The 26,530-nt window shown below is 38.3% G+C and overlaps 1 protein-coding gene across 17 annotated transcripts in view; it reads right to left on the reverse strand.

Moving 5' to 3' along the window:
• Positions 1-26,530, reverse strand: part of HDAC9 (histone deacetylase 9) — a 986,654-nt gene that overhangs the window by 366,459 nt on the left and 593,665 nt on the right. For 10 of the 17 annotated variants that reach the window (XM_027539980.1, XM_027539984.1, XM_027539978.1 and 7 more), the window contains one exon: positions 12,469-12,732. In XM_027539980.1, coding sequence (XP_027395781.1) covers positions 12,469-12,732 — 264 coding nt within the window. Of the gene's footprint in view, positions 1-10,104; positions 12,733-26,530 lie in introns of those variants that run through there. The other 7 variants (XM_027539990.1, XM_027539986.1, XM_027539989.1 and 4 more) reach the window with 1 other exon arrangement.

Below are 26,530 nucleotides of genomic sequence, written 5' to 3' on the forward strand. Positions count from 1 at the left end.
TAGCTTACATGCCCATCAATGCCACAAGCAAATCATGGCATACTGATATAATGGAATACTATTCGGCAATTAAAAAAAAGACCGTTTTACTGGTATGCGCATGGATGGATGTCAGAAGCATTTTTGACTAAAAGAAAAGACTGAAAATATCGCAGACTTTTTATGTGATTTATTTATATGAAATTCTAGAAAAATCAAAATTAATGTGCAGTGACAGGAAACAGATGGTTTGCCAGCGGCCCAGTAGAGACTGGGGGTGGGGGATTGATTAAAAAGGAGCAGGAGAGAACTCTTTTAGAGTGTATAAACATTCTACATCTAGATCGTGATGTATATATTTGTCAAAATTCACCAAGTGTACATACATATAAGCAGATTTTTGAATGTAAATTATACTTTAAGAAAAGTAGATTAAAAAACCAATATGGTTTAGGCTGTTAAAGTAACCAAAGTAAAATCTCATTTCAAAAATTTAATCCTAATTATGATGAGGGAAAAAAAATCCAGAACTTTAAAAATTGAACATTTTTTAAATCTTCAGGAGAGCTCCTTTCTAGGGAAAAATATCCCAGCTTTTTAAACCTGCTTCTCTATTTAATTATGTTGAGGTACAACTAAACTACTGCACATACATAAAGCTATAGGATATACAAAAATACTTAAAATATGTATCAGGTAAGGAAAATTAAAAAAAATAAAAGAAGTTGGATATTTTCACAAGTTTGTCAGGCAATTCAAGCAATGAAGTAAAAATCAAATCATTTTAAATGTATACCAGAAAACTAACTGCTAAATTTAACTCATGAAGTATAAAGAAAAAAAAGGAATTTGATAGCACCACTACCATGACCAGAACATATCTAAAATACTAAAAATACAGTGTGAAATAAGTTTCTTTATCATGTTGCTGCTGCTGCTAAGTCGCTTCAGTCGTGTCCGACTCTGTGCGACCCCATAGATGGCAGCCCACTAGGCTCCGCCCACCCTGGGATTCTCCAGGCAAGAATACTGGAGTGGGTCTTTATCATGTTAAGTGAAAGCAATAAAGAGGACAGATGACTATTCAAACTCAGGAAGCAATTCACTTAAGATCAAGAAATCATTGCAAGATTTCTTGTTTCAAGATGGAAAGACTTAGCAAACCAAACCAGAGATAACAGAGCCCCCACTTTGCACACCTTCCCAAATGAATACCCCTCAGAGCATTTTCTTAAGAAACAAAGACAGAAATTTCAGTACTCGTTTATTTCACTCTGTTTTGAAAAAGAGCCCAATGCAAATATGAGAAGAAAATCTGTCACATAGGCTCCTAGGCAAGGCAGATTTTCAGAGTTTTGCTTCTTGATCCTGTAATAGGGTGGGAAGAACTGAGTATCAACAGCTTATCTGAAGACCCTCCCTAAAATCAATGTATTTTCCTATCTACTCTTTGGAACTAGGATCACGTGCATCATTTATACCTAGGGTTGATTTAAATTTGGTGAATCCTTGGTTGAAATATGATGAAATAAATCTGGGGTTCTTTTCATGGGAGCTAAAAGGAGACAGATGGAAAGGGAATGAGAGGAAGAGAGGAGACAGGTACTCACAGAGTCTCCCAAAGAACAATCCAACTAGGGTACTGCCCCTTGAGTCACGACAGGGCTGCAGTTCAATTGATTCTAGATGAAAGGGCTGAAGTTCAATTGATTCTAGACTGCTCACTTGCAGTCCTTGGGACAGGGAGGAACAGTGAAGCAGCCTCCTGCAGGGACCCATGCTGTGTATCTATTCCCATTTTCTGAGTGAGCTGCGACATGGAAAAGATGGGGAAGCACTCTTCTAAGGTTTCTTTAGTTACTGAAGAGAAAGTTATTCATTATTATAAAGTGAAATTGAGTGTGACCTAGGTTCCAGCCAAGAAGAAAGAAGAAAGTTACTAAAGTTTCAAGAAGTTCCGAATAATATGAATAACATTTGATAATTTTTTACTCAGCATCAATTTTGCTAGCATGCATTGGTATTACTCAAATAAATCAATTTACGTTTTATAAATCCTTGATAAAAATAAAAAATTGTTAATCTCATTTTATAAACCAGCAAACTGAGGCTCAGCAGAATTAAGTAATTTGGAGGTAGAGTTGCTGGCAGATGAAGTTAAGAGCTGGAACTTCAGTCCAACTAAAGAATTAGCATTTTCATCACTAGGCAGCTACGCCTATAACACAGTTCCACACATGAATCTCAAGGACAGTGCCACTATTCAAGTTTGTGGTATACACAGTCAAAACAACACATAATTTCTAGGTTCAGAAATAGTTTTCCTTAATTAAATATGCATAAAAGTGAGGTTGATTCATTCTCTTAGTATGAATAATTTTGTCTTCTTTCCAAGCTCCAAGTTCCAAAAATTATATAGACTATATGGACATAGAAAAACTAATTCAGGCATACCTCATTTTATTGTGCTTCACTTTACTGCACTTTGAAGACACTATGTTTTTTTTACAAATGGAAGGTTTTTGGCAAACCTGCCTCAAGTATCTATTGGTGCCATTTTCCCCACAGCTTTATTTTCAAATTAAGATATGTGTACATTTTTTGACATACTGCTATTGCACACTTAATAGACTATAGTGTAAACATAACTTTTACATGCACTGGGAAACTAAAAAGTTAGTGTGATTCACTCTATAGCAGTGGTCTGGAACTAAATTCACAATATTTCTGAGATACCTGTACTATAAAGAGGCTATGAAAATTAAGATACTGTATTTTTATCTAAAAATTTCCATCAGATATTATAATTGAATAATGATTAATACAGAACACAAATTAAGAAAATAAACTTGTAAGTTCTGGGTAGTAGCAAATAAATTCATCAAGAAAAAATTTCTATCATTTACACCTAGCTGAAAATGAAACAGTAACTATTATTACTAGAGCCAGCTTAAGGAAAACGTTACTAATGCAGACATTCAGCACAATAAGTATTCCAACAAGTAAAAACTGAATCTACATTTCACATTAGAAAACAAAAGTGAACCTGTAATCATGACATGGAAGAAAATATCCTTTAACCATTAAGCAATCTGAATAAGAGAAATGTAAAACAAAAATCATTCAAATAGGATTTAATTGAGCACTTCAGAAATTCCTTCTGTGGTTCCAGGAGCACTGTATATTTTCCCTTGCTTTAAAAGGCAAAAGGATATGATGACAGAAAGGTAATAATAAAAGAAAAAAACTACGTGGTAAGTCCTATGGAATTGATTCCAAGTTGACAGAATAGTTTGGATGGATTAGAGAAATCAGAGAAAGAGAAAATTTTGAAAAAGGGAGTTAAGAACTTTTCGGAGAGTGAAAAAGTTTGCTGAAACTCATGCAATTGGAACTCCAAATTGGAAATTTGCTTTGCATGGAAAGTGATTAAGTTAAATTAGAAGGGATAAGTTACCACTCAGAATATAAAGGTTGAATTATGAGGACTGAAACTGGATGACAGCCTTTCGATAAAGAGATTAGGGAGATGTTACTGTAGGTTATGCCTTAGAGAATGGAAAAGTGGTATTGTAACTTGACAGTAAGTTAACTGAATTAGTAAAAGAGGACACTGATAATGAAAGGAAGCTCTTGCAATGATTTGTTTTTAGAAAGGAATTTGTTTAGTACTAATTATGGTAGTGACTCGGAGAAGGCAATGGCACCCCACTCCAGTACTCTTGCCTGGAAAATCCCATGGTGGAGGAGCCTGGTAGGCTGTAGTCCATGGGGTCGCTAAGAGTCGGACATGACTGAGCAACTTCCCTTTCACTTTTCACTTTTCACTTTCATGCACTGGAGAAGGAAATGGCAACTCACTCCAGTGTTCTTGCCTGGAGAATCCCAAGGACGGGGGAGCCTGATGGGCTTCCATCTATGGGGTCGCATAGAATCGGACACGACTGAAGTGACTTAGCAGTATGGTAGTGACTGGGAAAAGCAGAGCCAAAGACAGAGCAAAGAAATATGATGGCAAGGAAACCAGAAATAGGAGTACCAACTGCTTATAAGAGATAAAGAAGGTTAACTGTTAGCAGAGGGAACTATAGTCAATATCTTGTAATAATCTATAATGGAAAATAATCTCAAGAATAATATATGTATATACATAAAACTGAATCACCTTGCTATGTACTTGAAACACTATAAGTCAACTATACTTCACTATAATATATATTTTCAGAAAAAAATAAAGAGATGAAGGAGATGACCAAAGGTGACTTGATAATCCATCCCAGTGTCTCAATGGTGGTTTGAGAGACAGAAATGGAAGAGTGAGAAGAAGCAGTACACTTTCAGGAGATAAACATATCAACTGAGATGAGAGTGGAGCAGTGAGTGAACTGTCTTTAAGACTGACACTATTAATAAAACACATTGATAGACTTTGAGTTGTCTTTAAGGTAAAGAGTAAAGAGATCCTTAAACCCTTAAGGTGCCACAGATCTCATTAACACATTTTACACCTATTTATTAGAATAAATAACAGCAATAGAAAGATATTGGCAAGAGCAGATATTCATTTGTTCCAATTTTATATCCAACTATTTCCAAAATGAGGTAGTGAGATCCATCTATTAACATGAGAGGAAGATGATCTAAGAGCAGTGCTGTATACTAACAGAATGCAGATCACAAATGCAAGCTACATATACAATCTTAAATACTCTAACAGCCACATTAAAGGCGGAAAATAAAGCAAGAAACATACATTTTAATAATGTTATATAACCTAATACATTAAGAATACTATTTTTTAATATGTAATCACTATATGTCTTCGTTGTTGTTTTAGTCGCTGTCATGTCTGACTCTTTTGTGACCCCATGGATTGTAGCCCACTCGGCTCCTCTGTCCATGGGATTCTCTAGGCAAGAGTACTGGAGTGGGTTGTCATTTCCTTCTCCAGGGGATCTTCCCGACCCAGAGGCTGAACACAGGTCTCCTGCATTGTCAGGTGGTTCTTTACCACTGAGCCACCAGGGAAGGCCGTATGACATCATTACTTAGGTATTAATAAATATATTTTTATACTATGTCTGTGAAATCTGATGTTTTATTAAATCAAATCTCAATTCATATCAGTCACATTTTAAATTTTCATAGCTACACGTGGCTACCAGTTTGGAAATACAAATACAGGATTCTTTGCAGAACTTCCATTAACAGAACAAAAGGCAGACTTGAACATAATAACTTCATCACAAAATTTAAGTGCAATGCAGACATAAGTAAAAATGAGTAACACCAAGATAGAATTTTCAAGTTATATAAATGAAGAACAATAAATTTGATTTAGTTTTTAAAGATCACAAGGAAATAAGCATTTCTTAAAGGAAAAATACAGAACATTCTCCAGTTTATATTAGATATAATAAACATCAAGATTATAGCATTTAATTGACAAGAAAAAAAAAAAAGGAAGCACCATGGAAATCTTGGAAGCAACAGAGAATACCAGGATAGTGGAAAAGCAAGACCAGATCAACCAGAAATGAGGAAAAGGGAGACGATGCAAGAGCAAGTGGAGCTCAACAATCAGTAAATTCTCATCTCTTTAAAAAATAACACAAAGCAGGGAGAAATAAAAACAATGTATATAACTCAAAACAGATCAAATACCTAAAAGTAAGTTATAAAATTATAAAATGCTTAGAAGGAAACATAGGTACAAATCTTTGTCACATTAAGCAACATATTCATAACAAGATAAAAAATAGATGAATAGACTTCAATAAAGTTTAAAATGTTTGTGCATCAAAAGACACTATCGGGAAGATGAGAAGACAACCCATGGAATGGGAGAAAATATTTGCAACTCATATACATGATAATGGTCTAGCATCCAGGTGGCAGTAGTGGTAAAAACCTGCCTGCCAATGTAGGAGACATAAGAGAGTGGGTTCAACAGCTATGTAGGGAAGATTCCCTGCAGGTGGAAGGGCCTGGCAACCCACTCCAGTGTTCTTGCCTGAAGAATCTCATGGACAGAGGAGCCTGGCAGGCTACAGTCCACAGGGTTGCAAAGAGTTGGACACAACTGAAGCAACTTAGCATGCACTTTCAGAATATATTTAAAATCTCTTATGACTCAACAGAAAAGACAGGGCAATTAAAAAATGGGCAAAAGCAGGGGAAGGAGAGCATGGGACAAACTGAGAGAGTAGCTTTAAAACATATATATTACACTATGTACAATAGATAGCTAATGGGAAGTTGCTGTACAACAGGAGGAGCTCGGCCCAGTGCTCTCTGACAACCTGGCGGGGGTTGGGGGGGGAGGATGGGGAGGGAGGCAGAGTTGCAGGGGAGGTTCAAGAGGGAGGAGACGTATGTATACTTACAGCTGATTCACGTTGTTGTATGGCAGAAGTCAACACAATATTGTAAAGTAACTTTCCTCCAATTAAAAATAAATTAAAACAATCATAAGGCCAGAAAGCCTTTTCTGCTTGCCCTAGTTCATGTGGTGAGATTGTACTAAAGATGCTGAGAGACGTTTAAATGTTTTAAAAAAAAAAAATGGGCAAAAGACCTAACTAGGCATTTCTCCAAAGAAGAAAAGCAAATAATAACTAAATGAAAAAAATGTTCAACTTCATTAGTCATTAGTGAAATAGAAATCAAAACAACAATGAACAAACATTTCACATCCACTAGGGTGACAACAATAAAAAAAAAAAAGGAAGAAAGAAAATAACAAATGTTAGAGAGGATGTGGAGAAATTGGAACTCCCCGTGCATTGCTAGTGGGAATATAAAATAGTTTAGCCACTGTGGAAAACAATTCAGCAGTTCCTTAAAACTTAAACAGAGTTACCAGATGACCCAGTAATTTCACTCCTAGATCTATATACCATCAAACACTGAAAACATGTTAGAACAAAAATTTGTACACAAATGTTCACAGCAGCATTACTTATAAAAGCCAAAAGTGAAAGCAATCCAAATATCTATCAACTGATTAAGAAATAAACAAAACAATGGTACCCCACTCCAGTACTCTTGCCTGGAAAATCCCATGGATGCAGGAGCCTGGTGGACCGCAGTCCATGGGGTCGCTAAGAGTCGGACAAGACTCAGCGACTTCACTTTCACTTTTCACTTTCATGCATTGGAAAAGGAAATGGCAACCCACTTCAGTGTTCTTGCCTGGAGAATGCCAGGGACGGGGTAGCCTGGTGGGCTGCCGTCTGTGGGGTCACACAGAGTCGGACACGACTGAAGTGACTTAGCTTAGCATAGCATAGCATAGCATTAGGGCCCCTGGCAGCCTCCAGAGCACTGTTTCTGAGTCAGACTCTCACAAAGGGCTTGAAAAACATAGATTGCTGCACTCTTAAGACAGATTCAAAACCTCTGTGGGGTGTGGTCAGAATACCAACTGTCAACAGATTCCCTCAAGACAATCTCTATGCACCTTTCAATAGGAAAACCACTTAGGAGGTCTAGAACTCAAGACAAACATTCTTGTTTTTCCTTTTTACAATATCTATATTGACTTTTGTGGGCTTCCCTGGTGGCTCAGCAATAAAGAATCCACCTGCCAATGCAGGAGATGCGTGTTTGATCCCTGGGTTGGAAAGATCTCCTGGTGAAGTAAATGGTAACCCTCTCCAGTATTCTTGCCTGGAAAATCCCAAAGACAGAAAAGCCTGATGGTCTACAGTCCATGGGGTCGCAAAAAGAGTCAGCCATGACTTAGCAACTAAACAACAACAATCTCTTTACTAACAGCAGTGACCGAAAGAGGAAACTGCTTCAAAACAGTTTGGAAATGCTGATGGGCAAAGAGAGAGAGAAGAAAGCGCTAATGATTTCATAGCACTTTGAAGGACATGAAAGGAGAGTTGTTGCACAAATACAGCTCAGTGGTACAGGCTGAGAACAAGGGCTGGTGTGGGAGTGCCGAGGTTCAAACTGGAGCCAGACTGCCACTGACTGGGTGACCTTGACCTGATTTGACTTATTCTGTGTCCTAGGGCCGTCATCTCTACAATGGGACAATAATACTGACCCTGTAAGGCTGTTGTGAGGACTAATGTGTTAACAGGTGTAAAGTGTTTATAACAATACCGAGTACATAATATACTTGCAACAGTAAAAAATAAAAGTCTTCTTGTAAATCAAATGGTCTCCCAAAGTTGCATTGTCTAAACTCTACCATCTACAAGCCTTAAAGAAATTATTATAAAGTGAGAACATACAACTTTTAAAACATAAATAAAGTCTGAGGAGTCACATTTCTCATATCCTGTTTCATTTGTCTGAGTTCTTTGATTGCCCCCCACCCATACTTTCCCTTTAAAACCCAGTTGGAGGAATGATAAATAATAAAGGGAATGGTAATCTACCCCTCAAACTTTTTCTCGTGTGTGTATGTATATATATATATGAGATTCTAATTGGTGATAATATAATCGGTTATAATTTGTAAACCTGGATTATTTATCATTGTTAACCCATCATTATATATCCACAGTTGTATATTTCTGTTAGTGGAAAAAGTCAAAAAGGAATGCCAAATTAAAAAAAAATACTGTTGTCCACCTATATATCTGTTGAGTAGTACGTTTCAAAAAAATTTTAGTATCTTAATTCCTTTTTAACATACTTTAGAAAAAAATAAGTATGAAGAAACATAATTTTTTTAAAAAGCTGTCTTTCTCAAAACTATATAAAGTAGCAGTCTCCATTTCAGCAGCCCACTTCACCAAGAAGGCAGGCCTTGACGAGAGGAAGAAATGTAAATGGTTATTCATTGCTGGTAAAAACTATTTTCTGAAGAAAATAGAAGAGCTTCTAACATTGATACATACTGAAACAGTCCCTTTACACTTGTGAAATCAGATGTATAGTATAAAATCATTATCTAATTGATTTCTCCAGCTTTTTAAGGATCTCTAGAGAAGGCGATAGCACCCCACTCCAGTACTCTTGCCTGGAAAATCCCATGGACGCAGTAGCCTGGTAGGCTGCAGTCCATGGGGTCACGAAGAATCGGCGGACACGACTAAGCGACTTCACTTTCACTTTTCACTTTCACACATTGGAGAAGGAAATGGCAACCCACTCCAGTGGTCTTGCCTGGAGAATCCCAGGGACGGGGGAGCCTGGTGGGCTGCCGTCTATGGGGTCGCACAGAGTCGGACACGACCGAAGCAACTTAGCAGCAGCAGTAGCAAGTAATCTTATAATTTTATAGTCCAAAGGCAGTTTTCAGAAAATTATGACTAGCATCAGTGATATTTCCCACAAGTCTGACCAAATTATCAAATTTACAGGCTTACAGAATGATAATCCATTTTGTAATAGTAAATGATATTAGCTACAGAATTAGAGTAGTTTAACTCATGTGACACTACTGAAGTTTAGATTACGGGAATCAGAGAATATAAGACAAATATTTTTAACTTATTGAACCAAATACACATTATAACAGATTATGAAGTAATGTTTTGCTTGCAACTGAGCAGAAGAGGAGCAATGAGCGTAGCTCCTGGATGTGTATGGTCCAGGCCCCTTCACCTGACTCAGGCTCCTTGTTCTTCACCCTACTATTATAACAATTGTTTCCATATAAAGGGAGGTCATTTAATTACTCTTTTCTTTATATACTGTCACTTTGTACTTGTAGGTCAGGTTCTTACTGTAATAGATATAACTATTATGATACAGAAAATTATTCATTTTAATATTTATGGAGTGTTTGTTATATTCAAGGGATTATATTAACCTTTTTAAAAAGAATTTTTAAAGTGACTGATACCTATTTATATAAAATTTTATATTTAGAAGTTGACATCAAAGATGATAACATATGAAATAGGCCACGCAGGGAAAATAAAACTGCAACAAATTTTACGTGTATCTGTTATCTGATAATGGCTGCTGTAAATTGGTTAAAGTGACTATTGTTGGATTTATTATTTTTAATGGCATTAGAAGTAACTGCTCAAAATATCTTTATTTTCTTGTTTCAACAAAGAATGGCAATATATTTTGGTATACGAGACCTACTGCATGAGTTTCAAATTCAATTAAATATATCAAGTTTACACAAAGCCATATGTATAAAGGGGATCTTTTAAAAAAAACTTTATTTGAGAAAGGAAGAGACTTATAACAGAAGGCAAGAAGAGAAACATACAAACAATATATTTACAACACAAAACAAGAGATCACCTTCAAGGGTGTAAATTATAATAAATACAGTAGATTTTAAAAGAGACAATTATCAATTAGTTCTAAGATTATTTAAGTCCAGCTTTCCTTTTCACTGGTTCCAGGTAGTTTCTTGATTAAATTCAAAGACTATCAAATTCAAACAATTAATGTCCACCAACTGTACTGATGAAGCTCTCTCAAATGACACTATAAAAAATAGGTTTTTTTTTGTTTGTGATTACATATCTTTGCAGTAATATTATACAAAAGCCTGCTCAGCCACATGTTCCTCCCCAAATAAAATGTATTTTAAAAGATGCACTATCCCTTTTTTACGAGATTGCAAAAAGATTTTAAATAAAATGTATATTTATGAGATGGAAAAAATATAAAATTTTATCTTAGGAATGCCATATTTTTAATGCAAAACAACTGACAAAAAGTCATTTTAACCTGAAGGAATATACTAACCAAAATATGTTGGTAGTAGGAAGTGTTGCCTATTATAGCTATTTGTCAAATTATCGAAGGACTTTCATTATATGGAAAAGTTTTAAACTTTCTAACTTCTAGTTATGTTACTTTACTTTGAATGGAGACTTTTTAAAAAAGGATAATGTATCTTTAGCAGTAACCTTTTTTAAGAAATATTTTTAAATGTCACAGCAAAATGTAAACAACACGTGCCAGTAACATACAGTTATACAAGGTCTACATTTGGCAAAACTGTTATATCTCCTTTGAAACAGGATACTACACCTTAAAATACCTCGGATTTAGAAATATAAATATTTTAATAGAAAAAAACCTCACAAAGATTCTAGGTCATTTGGATTATCCATATTAAAGGGGTCTTAATACAACGAATCTTTAACTAGCTTAACAAAAGTAAACCTATAAAACAAGGTAAACATATCAAAAGAGAGTATGAAGGAAATGTTCCAGTGAAAAGCTTCCTTAACAATTTCCCTACTTGCGGTGTTATTTTCTTAGACAATAAATCAATTCATAGAGTGCCCTTTAAAAACCGACAGAGTAAAACACTATCCTCCGGTTTTTTTCCCTACATTCCTCAGTACATGAATCACTTGGACTTCCTGTTTCCACAAGGCATTTCCTGTTCAGCCTCATAGAAACAGTTTTCTGTAGAACAGCAGGAACCTGACAAAGAACTGACTTAAATAAACAGTCTTCTGTTGCCTTCAAAGTTGTTTGCATTTCATAGCATCAAAGGACATAGTCCTTCTGAAGGTGCATTATGTACAAGTAGATTCTTTTGTTAAACCTAACTTTCCTAATTTTTTATTTGCCAAAATAGTATGGTATACATTGTGTCATTATGGAATTATACTGAAGAGATCCTAGTGATAATGATGATCAAACATGACACATCTTCTTCTTTTAAACATGATTTTTGACTTCAGATCAGATAATAATCATACTGTTACTATTTTTTCCACAGCTGGAGATACAATGTTGTATCTGATTGGACCATAAAGCAGCACGTTAGTTCTTGCCAACATTTGCATCTGCTTCATTTGATCTTTTTCAATAAACAATGTCATCAAATAACACAGGATAAAAATGAAATGAGCAGTACTAGGTGAGACATAATGTGATATTTAAAATAGTGCTGTACTTTGCATCTATATATTTAGAACCACCTCTATTCCTAATATTTTCAACTGCAATCTATACAATAACCTAGGACTACTGGCATAGTAACCAGAACATTTCACTTAACAAAAAAAGATAGAGGAAGGAAGGGGCTGACTAACTTTAATAGGGTTCAAGACTGTAGTATGATACAGTATGTACAACAATGTGAAAATTGAATTCTACATATCAAAAAAAAATCAGTAACTAATAAAATGTTTCATTGATCAGACTGGAAAACTATCCAGCAGTCACTGACCTCAACAGATAAACTAAAACCAACAGTGAGTTCGTTTTCCTTAGAAGTAATTGGTGGGTCAGGCTTTGGGATGAATTAAAAGCCTATTAATCACTTGGATACTGATGTAGTATAATTTTAGTGTAACAGGTATTTCCTTAACAGTAGAGTTTCAAGAAACCTTGCTATCTATATAGAGATCAGTATATAGAAAGATCTATATATAGATATATCTGCATTAATCAGAATCCTTAAACACTAAAGTCAAATCATTCAGAGATATAAACGGATAGGAAATAATATCCATTTACCAAAACCAGCAATGCATTTCATATTCAGATAATGACTTTAATTACAAATCCTGGAGCTAAATCTTTGCCTATTACCTGTTGCATAAAAGCAGCCTGCTCCCCAGATTCCATTTCCTGGATCTGAGCATCTTCATCACTGTCCACGGGTTCCTCCTTGACCTTCACAGCACCAGCTTGTCCCAATGTGTCATCCGCACAAGCACCGCTGTCACGCCTAGTGCTGTGGCCACTAGAGGGCGCTCTGTCTTCCTGCATCGCTTGGTCCCCCTGAAGCTCTTCCTCCGCTTCCTCGAGGTGACTGCCTGGTTGCTTCAGTTGTTCAATAGACTTCGAAAGCAGCTAGAAGAGAGTGTTCAGGGGTTCAATATTCAGGGGTTCTTGGCGGTAACACAGCAGTAATATACACTTTGATTTCCTATAATTCTACTTCAGTACACCTTGATTTCTAATTTCTGAGGATCATTTTCTGAATGAATTTGTATGCAATGAAATTCTTCAGTAATACTAAATCTGAAGCAGTCCCACCAATTCCATACTGTATTGGTGTCCTAGGCAGGGAATGAGGTCTTTAAATGTCTTTTTTAAAAAAATAGTTCACTGTTTAACTGGCTTAAAAAATGGTGGGAAAAGGGCAAATAATGAACTTTTCCTTTGGAAACCATGAAACTGTCACAAAGGACAGGTTGTAATGAATCAATTTAATCCAGGCAAACCTGAGAATTTTTTTTTCCCTAAAAGAAGTATAACAGAAATAATAGAAAGGTAATGAAAAACTTCCCCAATCTCATTTTCCAATAAATGGCAACCAGGTATAAGACAGAAGCACAAATTCTAAGAGTGTTTCTTGTCTGTTAATTTTCCTATACCTAAATGGTCAAATGATAAAGGACCTATGTATACTTCTGAAAAATGGAAATATTGACTTTGATATCTTGAACTTCAAAAAGATGCAGAATTTAGTGATAGCACAAAATTTTTTATTAATATCCAAATATAAATTAAAGAATACGAACATAACAAGGAATCATTTTTGAATTTGAAACTTATTATTTAGATCTTTTATTTTGTAAATGCCACGTCAAAAGTTCCTGCTTCCTAGGGGTGACTCTGCATCTTGTCTAGCCTCTGGATGTCTGACCACAGGGAGTATTTAATAACCATGATTTATATTTAATCTCTAGAAGTGTATGAATTATAATTTAAAAAGATAATTGGCAATCACCTAAATTGAACAATAGCAAAATGCCATGGTATAAAAACTTGTTACATGGGGAAAAATTCTCAAGATGATTTCATCTCACATAGGCCTTTTGTTTCATTTAACAAGGAGCCTACTGACTGGTTATCTCCAGATCCTGAACTGTGTTTCAAAGAGTGGTTAGAATTTCCTCCTGAGTTGGTGCCCATTTAAGCAACATACCAACTATTATGATGAGCAGCACGGTTAGAATACCAACACAAAAATCATGAATACAGACTTTTCTATGAAAAATTCAAATTTATCTCCCACTCACACCTATGTTTTTCAAAACTAGACACATCCTGTAGGTTTAGAATATATAAGGACTCAAATTTTGAAGGGTGTCTTAACCTCAGACTTTCCTCCACTGCTCACAACCTCAAATGGCCTTGCATGTGCTGACAAAGCCCTTCAATTTCACTGTAGTAAGAATTACACTGGGAATTTTCATTCATTTGTTCAGCAAGTATTTATTGAGTGCCCACTATGTTTCAGACACTCTGCTAGGCACTGGGGAAACAGCCATTGCCCTGCCCTCAGGGAGCTTTCAGTTTCGAGTGTTAGAAAGGCACCAAACACATGCACAAATTTATTCTTATTTTCAAGTATGGTAAATGAAAAAGGGAGCAATACAGAGTGTTATAAGAATACACACTAGCTGAAACAGGAGGGAGACGATTAGGAAAGTTTCACAGAGGAGGCTGAGACATCAGAGATGAAGGATGGACAGGAGGAGTTGGATGTGTGTGAGGAGTGGAAATCAGGGGAGGGAGCACTTCTGGCAGAAGGCACAGTGTGTGGACTGGAGGAGAGCCCAGTGTGTCTGAGCAACTGAAAGGTCAATGCGGTTTGAGCACAGGAAGACAGGGAGAGAATGCTGGAAGATGATTCTGGAAAGAGTGACCCAGTTTATAATATATTTGAGTTGTGAATAAGATTCTAGAAAAAGAAAATATAACTTAGGATAAAACATACATAAGACTGAGATTTTGGAGAAAAGAGACAATGCATTATTCCTGAATTTTGACTATACAGTTCACTTAATTGGCTAGAAAAAGAACATGTAACACCATAGAAAAGCAGCAAGGTTTTAACTGAAAAGCTCCAGGTTTATCTGGGACATCAGGGATAAGAACATTCAGTGACAAACATCCACTCATTCTTCAAGAGAGGTGGACAGACACAAAGAAAGAGATCACCAGCCAGGCTTGCTAGCTTGACCTCATCACTCACGTAAGACAACATATAAGAGCAGGTTAGAGGATTTTGTAGGGAGAAGACATTAAATTAGAAAACATATCAGTCAGGTGAAAGAGACTGCAAGAGTCCCTTCGAGACACTATCTTCCAGAAGATTGTTGCAATTTGTCTTCTGGATGTATGCTTGCTAAACTGTGGAAATTCCCCCTCTTGATACCCAGTTTAGCTGGAAAAGTTCATGGGAGCTAGTTCATCAGGGCTGATGAGCCAACGATACTGGTGGGTCAAACAGATGCCTTTACAAGGTGGTCAAAAGATCCTCCCCGTAAGAGCCTCTGTGAGGGCAAGAGGATAAAAAAGCAAAACTCTATGGATGTGTGGCTATAGGACAGGAACTAAGGGCCATTCATGAAGGTCAGCCAGGGAGCACGTGTGACCAGTGTCCAGGAAATGCCACGTCAAAAGTTCCTGCTTCCTAGGGGTGACTCTGCATCTTGTCTAGCTTCTGGATGTCTGACCACAGGGAGTATTTAATAACCAAGAGGAAGTCACAGATACCACCTGCTAAGTAGAAAGACTTTTCTGTTGCTATTTCTCTCCTCAGCTTCAGTTCCAGCATGGCCTCTCAGTGTCCTGACCTCATAACCGCCAAAGGTCTTATCCTCCACTCTACTTCCGCTCCCAGTGGCCTGGCCTTTGTTGGTGGCTGTACATGCTCTTAAAACCTCAGTTTCGGACATCATTTGTTTCCTCGGGCTCATCCTCAGAATATTTTGACCCTGACCACTCCTCACCTCTGCAGGGTTCTCCAAGCTATTGAACCTACCACATTTTCCCTGCCTGTCCCCCCCACCACCCTTGTTCCTCAACTTCCCTCCTTGCTAGACTGGGTTCCATTCTTCACCATTAAAAATCACTCCCTTATTACTATCTTCAACTCCCTTGCTCTTTTCAATATGGATTTTCCTGTATGAGTAAGACTTCCAACCTTGGTTAATATTAAGTCTCTGCCAAACCCAAGCAGCTGAGTAAGCTAGGAAACAAATAAACAAATTACAATCACGCTGAGTGTTTTGCTTCATATCCGTGATCATAACCCTCAAATGGACCCTCAGTGCTGACTGGAAATAACTACATTTCTCTAGCTAATTTTCTCTCACTCTCTCAATGACTACTTCAAAGTTCCTCCTTTCTCCTCAAACTCCTACTATCTAGACCTTTTACTCACTCCTGCTATTTTTGCTTATTTCAGTGAGAAAACAGACATTTAAAAATAGAGAAATTCAACATTCTGCTACCAAGCTGCCCCACTCACCCTCACATGCCCCACTCACATGACAGTGAAAGAAAGGTCTGCGTCCCTATCTTAGTCCAGCCCTCAGCTTAATGCTCTGGGTCCTGTCCATCCCTGCAATTTTCCACCCTGCTCTCCATCACTCATTTCCCATCTCTGCTGGAGTACTTCCACTTGGACACCTTCAGTCTTACTATCCATCTTAAATGTAACCTCCCTTGGTCCCACCCTCACCCTCTCACAAAAACAAAACAAAACAAAAAACACATTATGTACCTTCCTTCACAGTAAATCTCCTTGAGTTATTTCTCATTTCGCATTGTCTTCATTTTTCTTCTCACAGTCTCTTTAGAATTCACTCTAACTAGGCTTTCATCCTGGAGAAGGTAATGGCACCCCACTACTGGAGTAGGAGCCTGGTAGGCTGCAGTCCATGAGGTCGCTAAGAGTCAGACACGGCTGAGCGACTTCACTTTCACTTCTCACTTTCATGCATTGGAGAAGGAAATGGCAACTCACTCCAGTGTTCTTGCCTGGAGAATCCCAGGGACGGCGGAGCCTGGTGGGCTGCCGTCTGTGGGGTCGCACAGAGTCCGACAAGACTGAAGCGACTTAGCAGCAGCAGCAGGCTTTCATCCACACTGCGTGTGTGCTTAGCTGTTTCAGTCATGTCTGACTCTTTGCGACCCTATGGACTGTGGCCTGCCAGGCTCCTCTGTCCATGGAATTCTCCAGGCAAGAGTACTGGAGTGGGTTGTCATGCCCTCCTCCAGGGGATCTTCCCGACCCAGGGATCGAATCTGTATCGCCTGTGATTCCTGCATTGCAGGCAGATTCTTTACTGCTGAGCCACTGGGGAAACTCTAATTGACTGAAATCTCTCTTGTTAAAGTCAGTAATGACTGCATAAATACCAAATCCAGTGGCACTTGAAATCAGATATTAACAGGAGTAGTCAGGATGAAGCATTTTTGAAAAGAAAACATGTCAAAGCATCTTTGAAAGTAAGATTTGTATTACTAATGGTGGTGCAGCCAAAGAATAGACAAAATGTACGTGAATTTACTGAAATATAATTTCCCATAGATAGAAAATATGTCAAGAAAATCTTTAATACTGACAAAAGGCTGAGTGTTCACAGAATATTTCATATGTTCATTTAAACTGAAAACCTTTAACAGAAAATCTGATCTGTTAATGTACTCCTGAAGTCACTGGAGTACCCAGAAATCACATCATTTAGTCCATGAATCAAATTTGATCAGTATTTACCACCTCGTTGACACAGCGACACACACAAAAGTGTGTATAACGATTTCCAGTGTGCAACGCAAAAACAGTGCTGTTTGTCCCAGTGCCTCTGGCTTCATCTACACTTCTGCTGGACTTGAAATACGAGAGAAGGAAGCGCCAGCATGGATAATGCTGTGATAACTGGATGAGAAGGCCAGATGGCAAAACAATTTTCTTCTAAGGGCAGAATTCCTTAATGGTTTGTAAAAGAAACATTTCTTGATACAAAACAGTGACTTATGAGTGGAGATCATATAGATATAAAACGTTGGAGTTGAAAATTTTCTAACAACATTCTTCAAATTCTTATTTTATACAGAACGGATTTCATGCCCCCCCAAAAGCCAAATCATCTCCAGAAAAGACACCTAGAACATTTTATACCTTCCATTCTGAAACAGCTATATTCCAACGACAACTGAATTCATATAAACAATTCCAATGTCTCCTCTCAACTCCAAACTTACATAATTCAGCTGCTTGCCTAATGTTATCCCTTAGATCTAAAATCTCCAATAGGTATCAAAAACTTTAAGTAGCTCAAAGATAACCTTTATTCCATTTGTACCCAAATGTATTGATCACCTAATTTTCCTTCTTTGAGTAAACACCATAACCCAGTTGCACAAATCAAAAATCTAGAATTTATCCTTGTTTTTCTATCACTTGTCTTCATAAATATCTGAAAACTTAATTTGTACTTAGCAATAAAACTTTGACACGTTTCGCCCCCGCCCCCCGCCTAGGTTATAAAGTGAATGCCAACATCCACATGAATAATAACTATGTCTTTATCACCATTTCTGGAATAAAATGTGCTCTTTGTGAAGTTTCTAAAAATACAAAAGAAATAAATGGGATCTACTGGAGACAATTTTGCAAACTACAAATGCATAGAGGGAGTTAATCTAAACTTCTTATTTTATTTGAGGTATCTGACTCAAGCTGATTTTGCTTAAACAGTCAAATTTGCTGAGTGGAAAAATTAGCAATTAACATCAAGAAAATATGCAAACAAAAGACTCAGAAGATGCACCTGCCAGGTTTGACTTATTTTGGATTTTAAAAATAGAGTTACTTGATGTGATTTGCAAGTTTCTGACTATTTACAAGGAAATCCAGCATTTGGACTATGCTGTGCTCTATGTGTTTTTGAACTACAACTATGACCATTACCAAGAAGGTATGGGTTAACCCTTTTCTAATTTGTACTGTCGCTCAGAGGCCCCAGCTACAGGGAGGAGCTGTCTGCTGACTCTCAGTGGGGTAGCAGGGTCTCTTTCTGGTTGAACATCTGGAGGTGATCCCCCAGCAAAGCCAAGCCATTGCCTTGCTGGCTAGAAAACACAAGAAGAAACATCTGTGTGACAGATAAATGTGTATGCCTGTGTAATCTCGGCTGAGGCTCCATCTGTAAAACACACCCTGTGTCATTCGTCTGACACCAGGTGAGTTACTCTGGTGGGGAGCCCAGCTGAGATGAAGAAGATGAAGGCTGAGCTGCTGCTTCTGCTCCTTTTATCTTTGCTCACTCTCATCCGTCAGTGTGGCTCTGTATTCGCCATGCTGTGCGTGCATGCTCAGTCGTTTCAGTCGTGTCCGACTCTTTACGACACTATGGACTGTAGCCTGTCAGGCTCCTCTTTCCATGGAATTCTCCAGGCAAGAATACTGGAGTGGGTTGTCATGCCCTCCTCTAGGGCATCTTCCATGCCACTGTATAGCAAGTGTCAGTTCAGTTCAATTGCTCACTTGTGTCTGACTCTTTGCGACCCCATGGACTGCAGCACGCCAGGCCTCCCTGTCCATCACCAACTCCTGGAGTTTACTCAAACTCATGTTCATCGAGTCGCTGATGCCATCCAACCATCTCATCCTCTGTCATCCCCTTCTCCTCCCACCTTCAATCTTTCCCAGCATCAGGGTTTTTTCAAATGAGTCAGTTCGGTATAGCAAGTGTACCGAACACTAAGAAGGCTGCAGGCGGTACATGGCCATTCTGAATTTGTAGCACACACATACAGGCTCACACTGGAGATTTTACAGACCAGACAGCATGATCATTTATCCAAATCTCTAATACCTTCAAGTATTACAACTTGATTCCTCAATTCTTATCAATCCCTGCCAGGGTAATAAATATAGCAAGTCCATAATTTCAATGTTTTATATTCCATGTTGAAAACTATATATTCTATTAGCAAATGGTGTAAAATTCGTTAAATAATATTTAAAGACTGTGCTGCTAATCTTTACACCTTAACCCATTTAATTCAATGTGTAAGTTACATTGTTTGATATAAGTCTAGAAGCTAACATAAGCATAGCGCTTTTGAATAAAATATCTTTAAAAATTTTTTATTTTTAAATTTAGCCACAGAAATCCCTCATGTCCCCACAAATATTTTCAGAAATGAATATCAAACTAAGCACAGAAGTATATAAGGAGTAAATCTGTTTTGGATAGACATCTGATTTTCTGAAATTGTCAACAAATCATTCAGCACAAGTGTTTGAATTAAACTATGCAAAATGACCTTTGATCCTACTCATCACTTTCTTATTTTGCCTCAGATTTTAAGACAGATTTTCTTGGGGAATGGCAAAAGTACAAGCATTTTTTTTTTCTTTTAAATACATGTACAATACTTCTTTCGGAAAATAAAACCTTTCTCTTAAGCTCCAAGGAAACTAGATTTAAAAATAATGATAAAATTCTGTCTCAACTCACAAATAGATTAGGTTATGTACCAACTGTTCTCAGAAACAACATGCAGAGTTTGGAGGGCTTTCAAATCGAGAGGCCTACTTAGAGAAGAACTCTGACTCAAGACAAAATACTCCATGTCATTCTGTGCACTTTAGGGAAGAAATCAGAAGAATAAAAGTTAAATAACAAGAGAGAAAAACTTTCTAAGTACTGGTCCATTATTCACATTTATTAAAGGTCTAAACTGAAAAACATCCTTTCTTGCCAATACTGAAGAGATATAAAATTAATCTAGGGTCCAAGTGCATTCTTAAGGAAAGTGTGTTCATTTTTATAACTTTAATTGACTGTCCAAAACAATGCCTGCAATTAAAATACCCTTTATTTGGCTTTTAAAACATCCTAATATTCCAATAACTGTTCACTTCCAGAAAGGAGACTAAAAAATTTCCTCCTCCCAGCTAGTTAAAGTTACCCATTTTTTTTACTCCTTCAACAAATCTTTATTGAGCACTTGCTATATATGCCAGGCCCTGGGAAGACAGTGGTCAGTTAGGCAAGATCCTGTCTCAAGGAGGCTCTTTAGTTCTTCACTTTCTGCCATAAGGGTGGTGTCATCTGCATATCTGAGGGTATTGATATTTCTCCTGGCAATCTTGATTCCAGCTTGTGCTTCCTCCAGCCCAGCGATTCTCATGATGTACTCTGCATATAAGTTAAATAAGCAGGGTGACAATATACAGTCTTGACGTACTCCTTTTCCTATTTGGAACCAGTCTGTTGTTCCACGTCCAGTTCTAACTGTTGCTCCCTGACCTGCATACAAGTTTGAGTGAAGAAGAACTAAAGAGCCTCTTGATGAAAGCGAAATAGGAGAGTGAAAAAGTTGGCTTAAAGCTCAACATACAGAAAACTAGGATCATGACATCTGGTCCCATCACTTCATGGCAGATAGATGGGGAAACAGTGGAAACAGTGGCTGACTTTATTTTTCTGGGCTCCAAAATTACTGCAGATGGCGATTGCAGCCATGACATTAGAAGACGCTTACTCCATGGAAGGAAAGTTATGACCAATCTAGACAGCATATTAAAAAGCAGAGACATTACTTTGCCAACAAAGGTCCGTCTAGTCAAGGCTATGGTTTTTCCAGTGGTCATGTATGGATGTGAGAGTTGGACTATAAAGAAAGCTGAGCGTGGAAGAATTGATGCTTTTGAAATGTGGTGTTGGAGAAGACTCTTGAGAGTCCCTTGGACTGCAAGGAAATCCAAACAGTCCATCCTAAAGGAGATCAGTCTTGGGTGTTCATTGGAAGGACTGATGCTGAGGCTGAAACACCAATATTTTGGCCACCTCATGCGAAGAGTTGACTCATTGGAAAAGACCCTGATGCTGGGAAAGATTGAAGGCAGGAGAAGGGGACGAAAGAGGGTGAGATGGTTGGATGGCATCATGGACTTGATGGACATGGGTTTGGGTGGACTCCAGGAGTTGGTGAGGGACAGGGAGGCCTGGTGTGCTGCAATTCATGGGGTCGCAAAGAGTTAGACAGGACTGAGTGACTGAACTGAACTAAACTGTCTCAAGGAGAAATAAAAAATAAACAACTGAAGAGTGGAACTTAATGTGACAGTGAACAGTGGGGAAGGAGTAAGTGTGCCTAATCTGCATGAGCAAGGAAGGACCCTCTGAAGAGGTGAGGTTTGAGCTGAGTATTAAGAATACCTGGAGGTTGAACATTCCACCAGAACTGTGACTAGCAGTTCGTTTCATGAGATGGAAGGAGACTGACTGCCCACACACCAGACAGGAGGCCAATGTGGTGGGAGCTCAGCGGGTACAGGAAGGGAGTTGGGAGATAGGGTCAATGAGGGGGCAAGAGCCTTGTGGGCCCCTGCAAAGATATCTGGATTTTATCCTACAAACTATAAGGAACAAAACTGGGGACTTTTAAGCAAGTGCTTGATGCAGCGTGATTTGCATTTGTAAAGGATTGCTCTGGAAGCTACCTAAGGTTGGATTTAGGTGGGCAAAAGTGGAAACACGAAGACTGACTTTTGAGAACATAAAATCCCCAGCCAGACTATTGCGGGCATTTCTTAACTACAACACAGATGAACTATTTTTCCTTCTGTTACATCACTGGGTAATTTTATGCCCTTTCATATTACATAATAGGATTTTTCCCCTGATAACCTCCTTCCTGATCTTCAGTTGACAGTACACTTTGAAAGTTTTCTTTTTTCCTTTCTTTAAGGGTAATGAATAGTGGCACAGTGAGGAGAGGCATGCTAGGTTCCTTCGCTCGCCCTTTGATTACTGTTTTTGGACTGTGTCTCAGAATAGACAAGGTCTCAGAGCCAGGGAGCTTATGATCACTTGACTGGTAAACAGCTCGCTTTCTCCCTATTCATCAGTCCCTTGCTCTGGTCAACTGGAAAACAGTACCAGTACTCTTTAAAAAGGACAACCAAGAAGAAACCCCAACAATAAATGTCATGTGAAAAATGCCATGGGCTCAGTGTAGCCAGACTTTTCAATTTTTCATCAATGCCAGAAATCTAGATTTGTATCTGAAATCTTTCTTTAAAGATTGAGTGCTTTTTAAGACACTAGGCAGCCCAAAGACATCAGTTCAACGGAATGGATCCAGTCCATAGACTATCAGCTTCTGACCTCGGCAAAGGTTCCCTTATGCCTCTTCTTGCTTGAACATTTTATGGTTTAGATCATTTAGGGCTGATGTCTACATGCTCTTAAAACACACCATCCTTTCTCTTTCTAACTTATTTCACTCCGTATATTAGGCTCTAGGTTTATCCACTTCATTCAGTTCAGTTCAGTCGCTCAGTCGTGTCTGACTCTTTGCGACCCCATGAACCGCAGCACACCAGGCCTCCCTGTCCATCAACAACTTCTGGAGTTCACCCAAACTCATGTGCATCGAGTCGGTGATGCCATCCAGCCATCTCATCCTCTGTCATCCCCTTCTCCTCCTGCCCCCAATCCCTCCCAGCATCAGAGTCTTTTCCAATGAGTCAACTCTTCACGTAAGGTTAGGACTACTCAAATATGTGTGTGTGTGTTTAATCTGAGCAATATTCCATTGTGTATATGTACCACAATTTCTGTATTCATTCATCAGTCAATGGGCATCTAGGTTGCTTCCATGTCCTAGCTGTTGTAAAAAGTGCTGCAGCAAACATTGAGGCACATGCATATCTTTCGACTATGGTTTTCTCAGAGTATATGCCCAGTAGTGGGATGGTTGGGTCATATGGTAGTTCTATTCCTAGTTTTTTAAAGAATCTCCATACTGTTTTCCATAGCGGCTGTATCAACTTGCATTCCCACCAACAGTGCAAGAGGATTCCCTTCTCTATATCCTTTCCAGCATTTATTGTTTGTAGATTTTTTTAATGACGGCCATTCTGACCTGTGTGAGGTGACACCTCATTGTAGTTTTGATTTGCATTTCTCTAATGAGTGATGTTTTGGAGAAGGCAATGGCACCCTACTCCAGCACTCTTGCCTGGAAAATCCCATGGATGGAGGAGCCTGGTTGGCTGCAGTCCATGGGGTCTCGAAGAGTCGGACACGACTGAGGGACTTCACTTTGACTTTTCCCTTTCATGCATTGGAGAAGGAAATGGCAACCCACTCCAGTGTTCTTGCCTGGAGAATCCCAGGGACGGGGGAGCCTGGTGGGCTGCTGTCTATGGGGTCACACAGAGTTGGACACGACTGAAGCGACTTAGCAGCAGCAGCAGCAGCAGCAATGAGTGATGTTTAGCACCTTTACGTGTATTTTTTGGCCGTTTGTATGTCTTTATAAATACTTTGGAAAAATGTCTGTTTAGGTCTTTGGCCCATTTTTTGATTGGGTTGTTTGTTTTTCTGGTATTGAGCTGTATGAGCTGCTTGCATACTTTGGACATTTGCTGAGTGACATATGGAGCTCAACCCAGTGCTGTGTGAAAACCCAGAGAGAGGGGTGGGGTGAGGAGGGAGATGGGAGGGGTGTTCAAGAGGGAGGGGACATACGTATCCTTGTGGCTGATTCAAGTTGAGGTATGGCAGAAACCAGTAAAACATTATAAAGCAATTATCTTCCAATTTAAAAAAAGGTATAACAAAGGTATAGGTATAACAAAGGTTTAAGGTATAACAAAGAAAAAACAATATACCATCCTTCATACTTTTGATTTATTTTATGTTCCCTAAATGGTCAAAATTTTTACTTTGCCAGGGGTTGGAAGTAAGAGTATGAACTGACTACAAAGGAGAACACAGGGCTATTTTGGAAGTTGAGGGAATAGTTCTATATCTTGATTGTGGTGATTATATGATGATGTGCATTTGTCAAAAATCATTCAACTACACAGCAAAAGGAAAATAAATTACAGTGTGTTAATTATACCTCAATAAAAAATTCAATAACTCATTGTAAAGAATAGACTTTTGGACTCTGTGGGAGAAGGCAAGGGTGGGATGATTTGAGAGAATAACATTGAAACATGTATATTATCATATGTGAAATAGATCGCCAGTCCAGGTTCGATGCATGAGACAGGATGCTCAGGGCTGGTGCACTGGGATGACCTTGAGGGATCGGATGGGGAGGGAGGTGGGAGGGAGGTTCAGGATGGGGAACACATGTACACCCAGAGCTGATTCATGTCAATGTATGGCAAAAACCACCACTATATTTTAAAGTAATTAGCTTCTAATTAAAATAAATTTAAAAAATTCAATAACTAACATAATATTGTTCCAAAGAGAAAAACAAGGTCAGCTTCATGATGAATACAAAGATACAACAGATAGCTGGAACAAAATTTAGTGGTCTGGTTTACAACAAAGTAGCTTGATGTAATACTGAGGGAAGTGAGAAATGTGTGTCTTAGAAATATTCTACTACTTCCAGAGAGCTACTTTCATTAACAGAATGAGGAAAATAGAACTTGGTGCTATCAGTTCAGTTCAGTTCAGTCGCTCAGGCGTGTCCGACTCTTTGTGACCCCATGAATCGCAGCACTCCAGGCCTCCCTGTCCATCACCAACTCCCAAAGTTCACTCAAACTCACGTCCATCAAGTCGATGATGCCATCCAGCCATCTCATCCTCTGTCATCCCCTTCTCCTCCTGCTCCCAATCCTTCTCAGCATCAGAGTCTTTTCCAATGAGTCAACTCTTCGCATGAGGTGGCCAAAGTATTGGACTTTCAGCTTTAACATCATTCCTTCCAAAGAACACCCAGGGCTGATCTCCTTCAGAATGGACTGGTTGGATCTCCTTGCAGTCCAAGGGACTCTCAAGAATTTTCTCCAACACCACAGTTCAAAAGCATCAATTCTTCGGCACTCAGCTTTCTTCACAGTCCAACTCTCACATGCATACATCACCACTGGAAAAACCATAGCCTTGACTAGACATACCTTTGTCGGCAAAGTAACGTCTCTGCTTTTCAATATGCTATCTAGGTTGGTCATAATTTTTCTTCCAAGGAGCAAGTGTCTTTTAATTTCATGGCTGCAGTCACCAACTGCAGTGATTTTGGAGCCCAAAAAAATAAAGTCTGACACTGTTTCCACTGTTTCCCCATCTATTTCCCAAGAAGTGATGGGACCGGATACTGCGTTAAATGTAAGGATTTCTTATTATATTTACAAAGCACTTTCAGAACATCTTCTCATGTAATTCTCACTAAAAACCTCTAAAATGTATAGATCAGAGCACTGGAGGACAAAGAGGGTACAGTTTGGCCATAATGGCAAAACAAACAAATAATTGTGCAGGGCATCAGAAACTTCTGTTGAAAAGGCTACTCAGCACTCTAGATTTTGCAATTCATAGGAACTATGTATTCTGTAAACCTATCTTTGATTAGAATTATCTACTTGCAAGTCTATGAGCCATTTGAGGGGAAAAACATACCTTTATTTTAATTTCTAGGATGCAACATAATGGTTGCTAATAAATCTTTTTAGAACATCAATTATTCCACGCCAGGAAATTATTTTTTAGAAGTGAGTTTTTATTGCTGGTTGATATAACTAAGCTGATAGCAAGAGAGTAGTGGTATATTTAGGATATGAGAGCATAGCCCTGGAGTCAATTCTGCCTGAAGGATGGGAATACTCCAGACCGTATGACATTTCAGGGTCACTGTAATCCCTTAGTTTTCATAAATATTTAAAGAAAGAGAAGAAAGATACAGAGGGGAAAAAAAAAACCCTAAAATCAAGAACTTACAAGCATCCAAAATCTGTAACAAAGCGACTGCTACACATTCGTGGTTTTTATGTCCACAAATCACTTAGTTATATTAAAAATTCCTTAGTAAGACTTAATTATTTCATTCTGTCAAATGAAACTATTTGTCAAGGTTGGGAAAC

Source organism: Bos indicus x Bos taurus, chromosome 4 (genome assembly GCF_003369695.1).
Source record: "Bos indicus x Bos taurus breed Angus x Brahman F1 hybrid chromosome 4, Bos_hybrid_MaternalHap_v2.0, whole genome shotgun sequence".
NCBI lineage: Eukaryota > Metazoa > Chordata > Mammalia > Artiodactyla > Bovidae > Bos > Bos indicus x Bos taurus.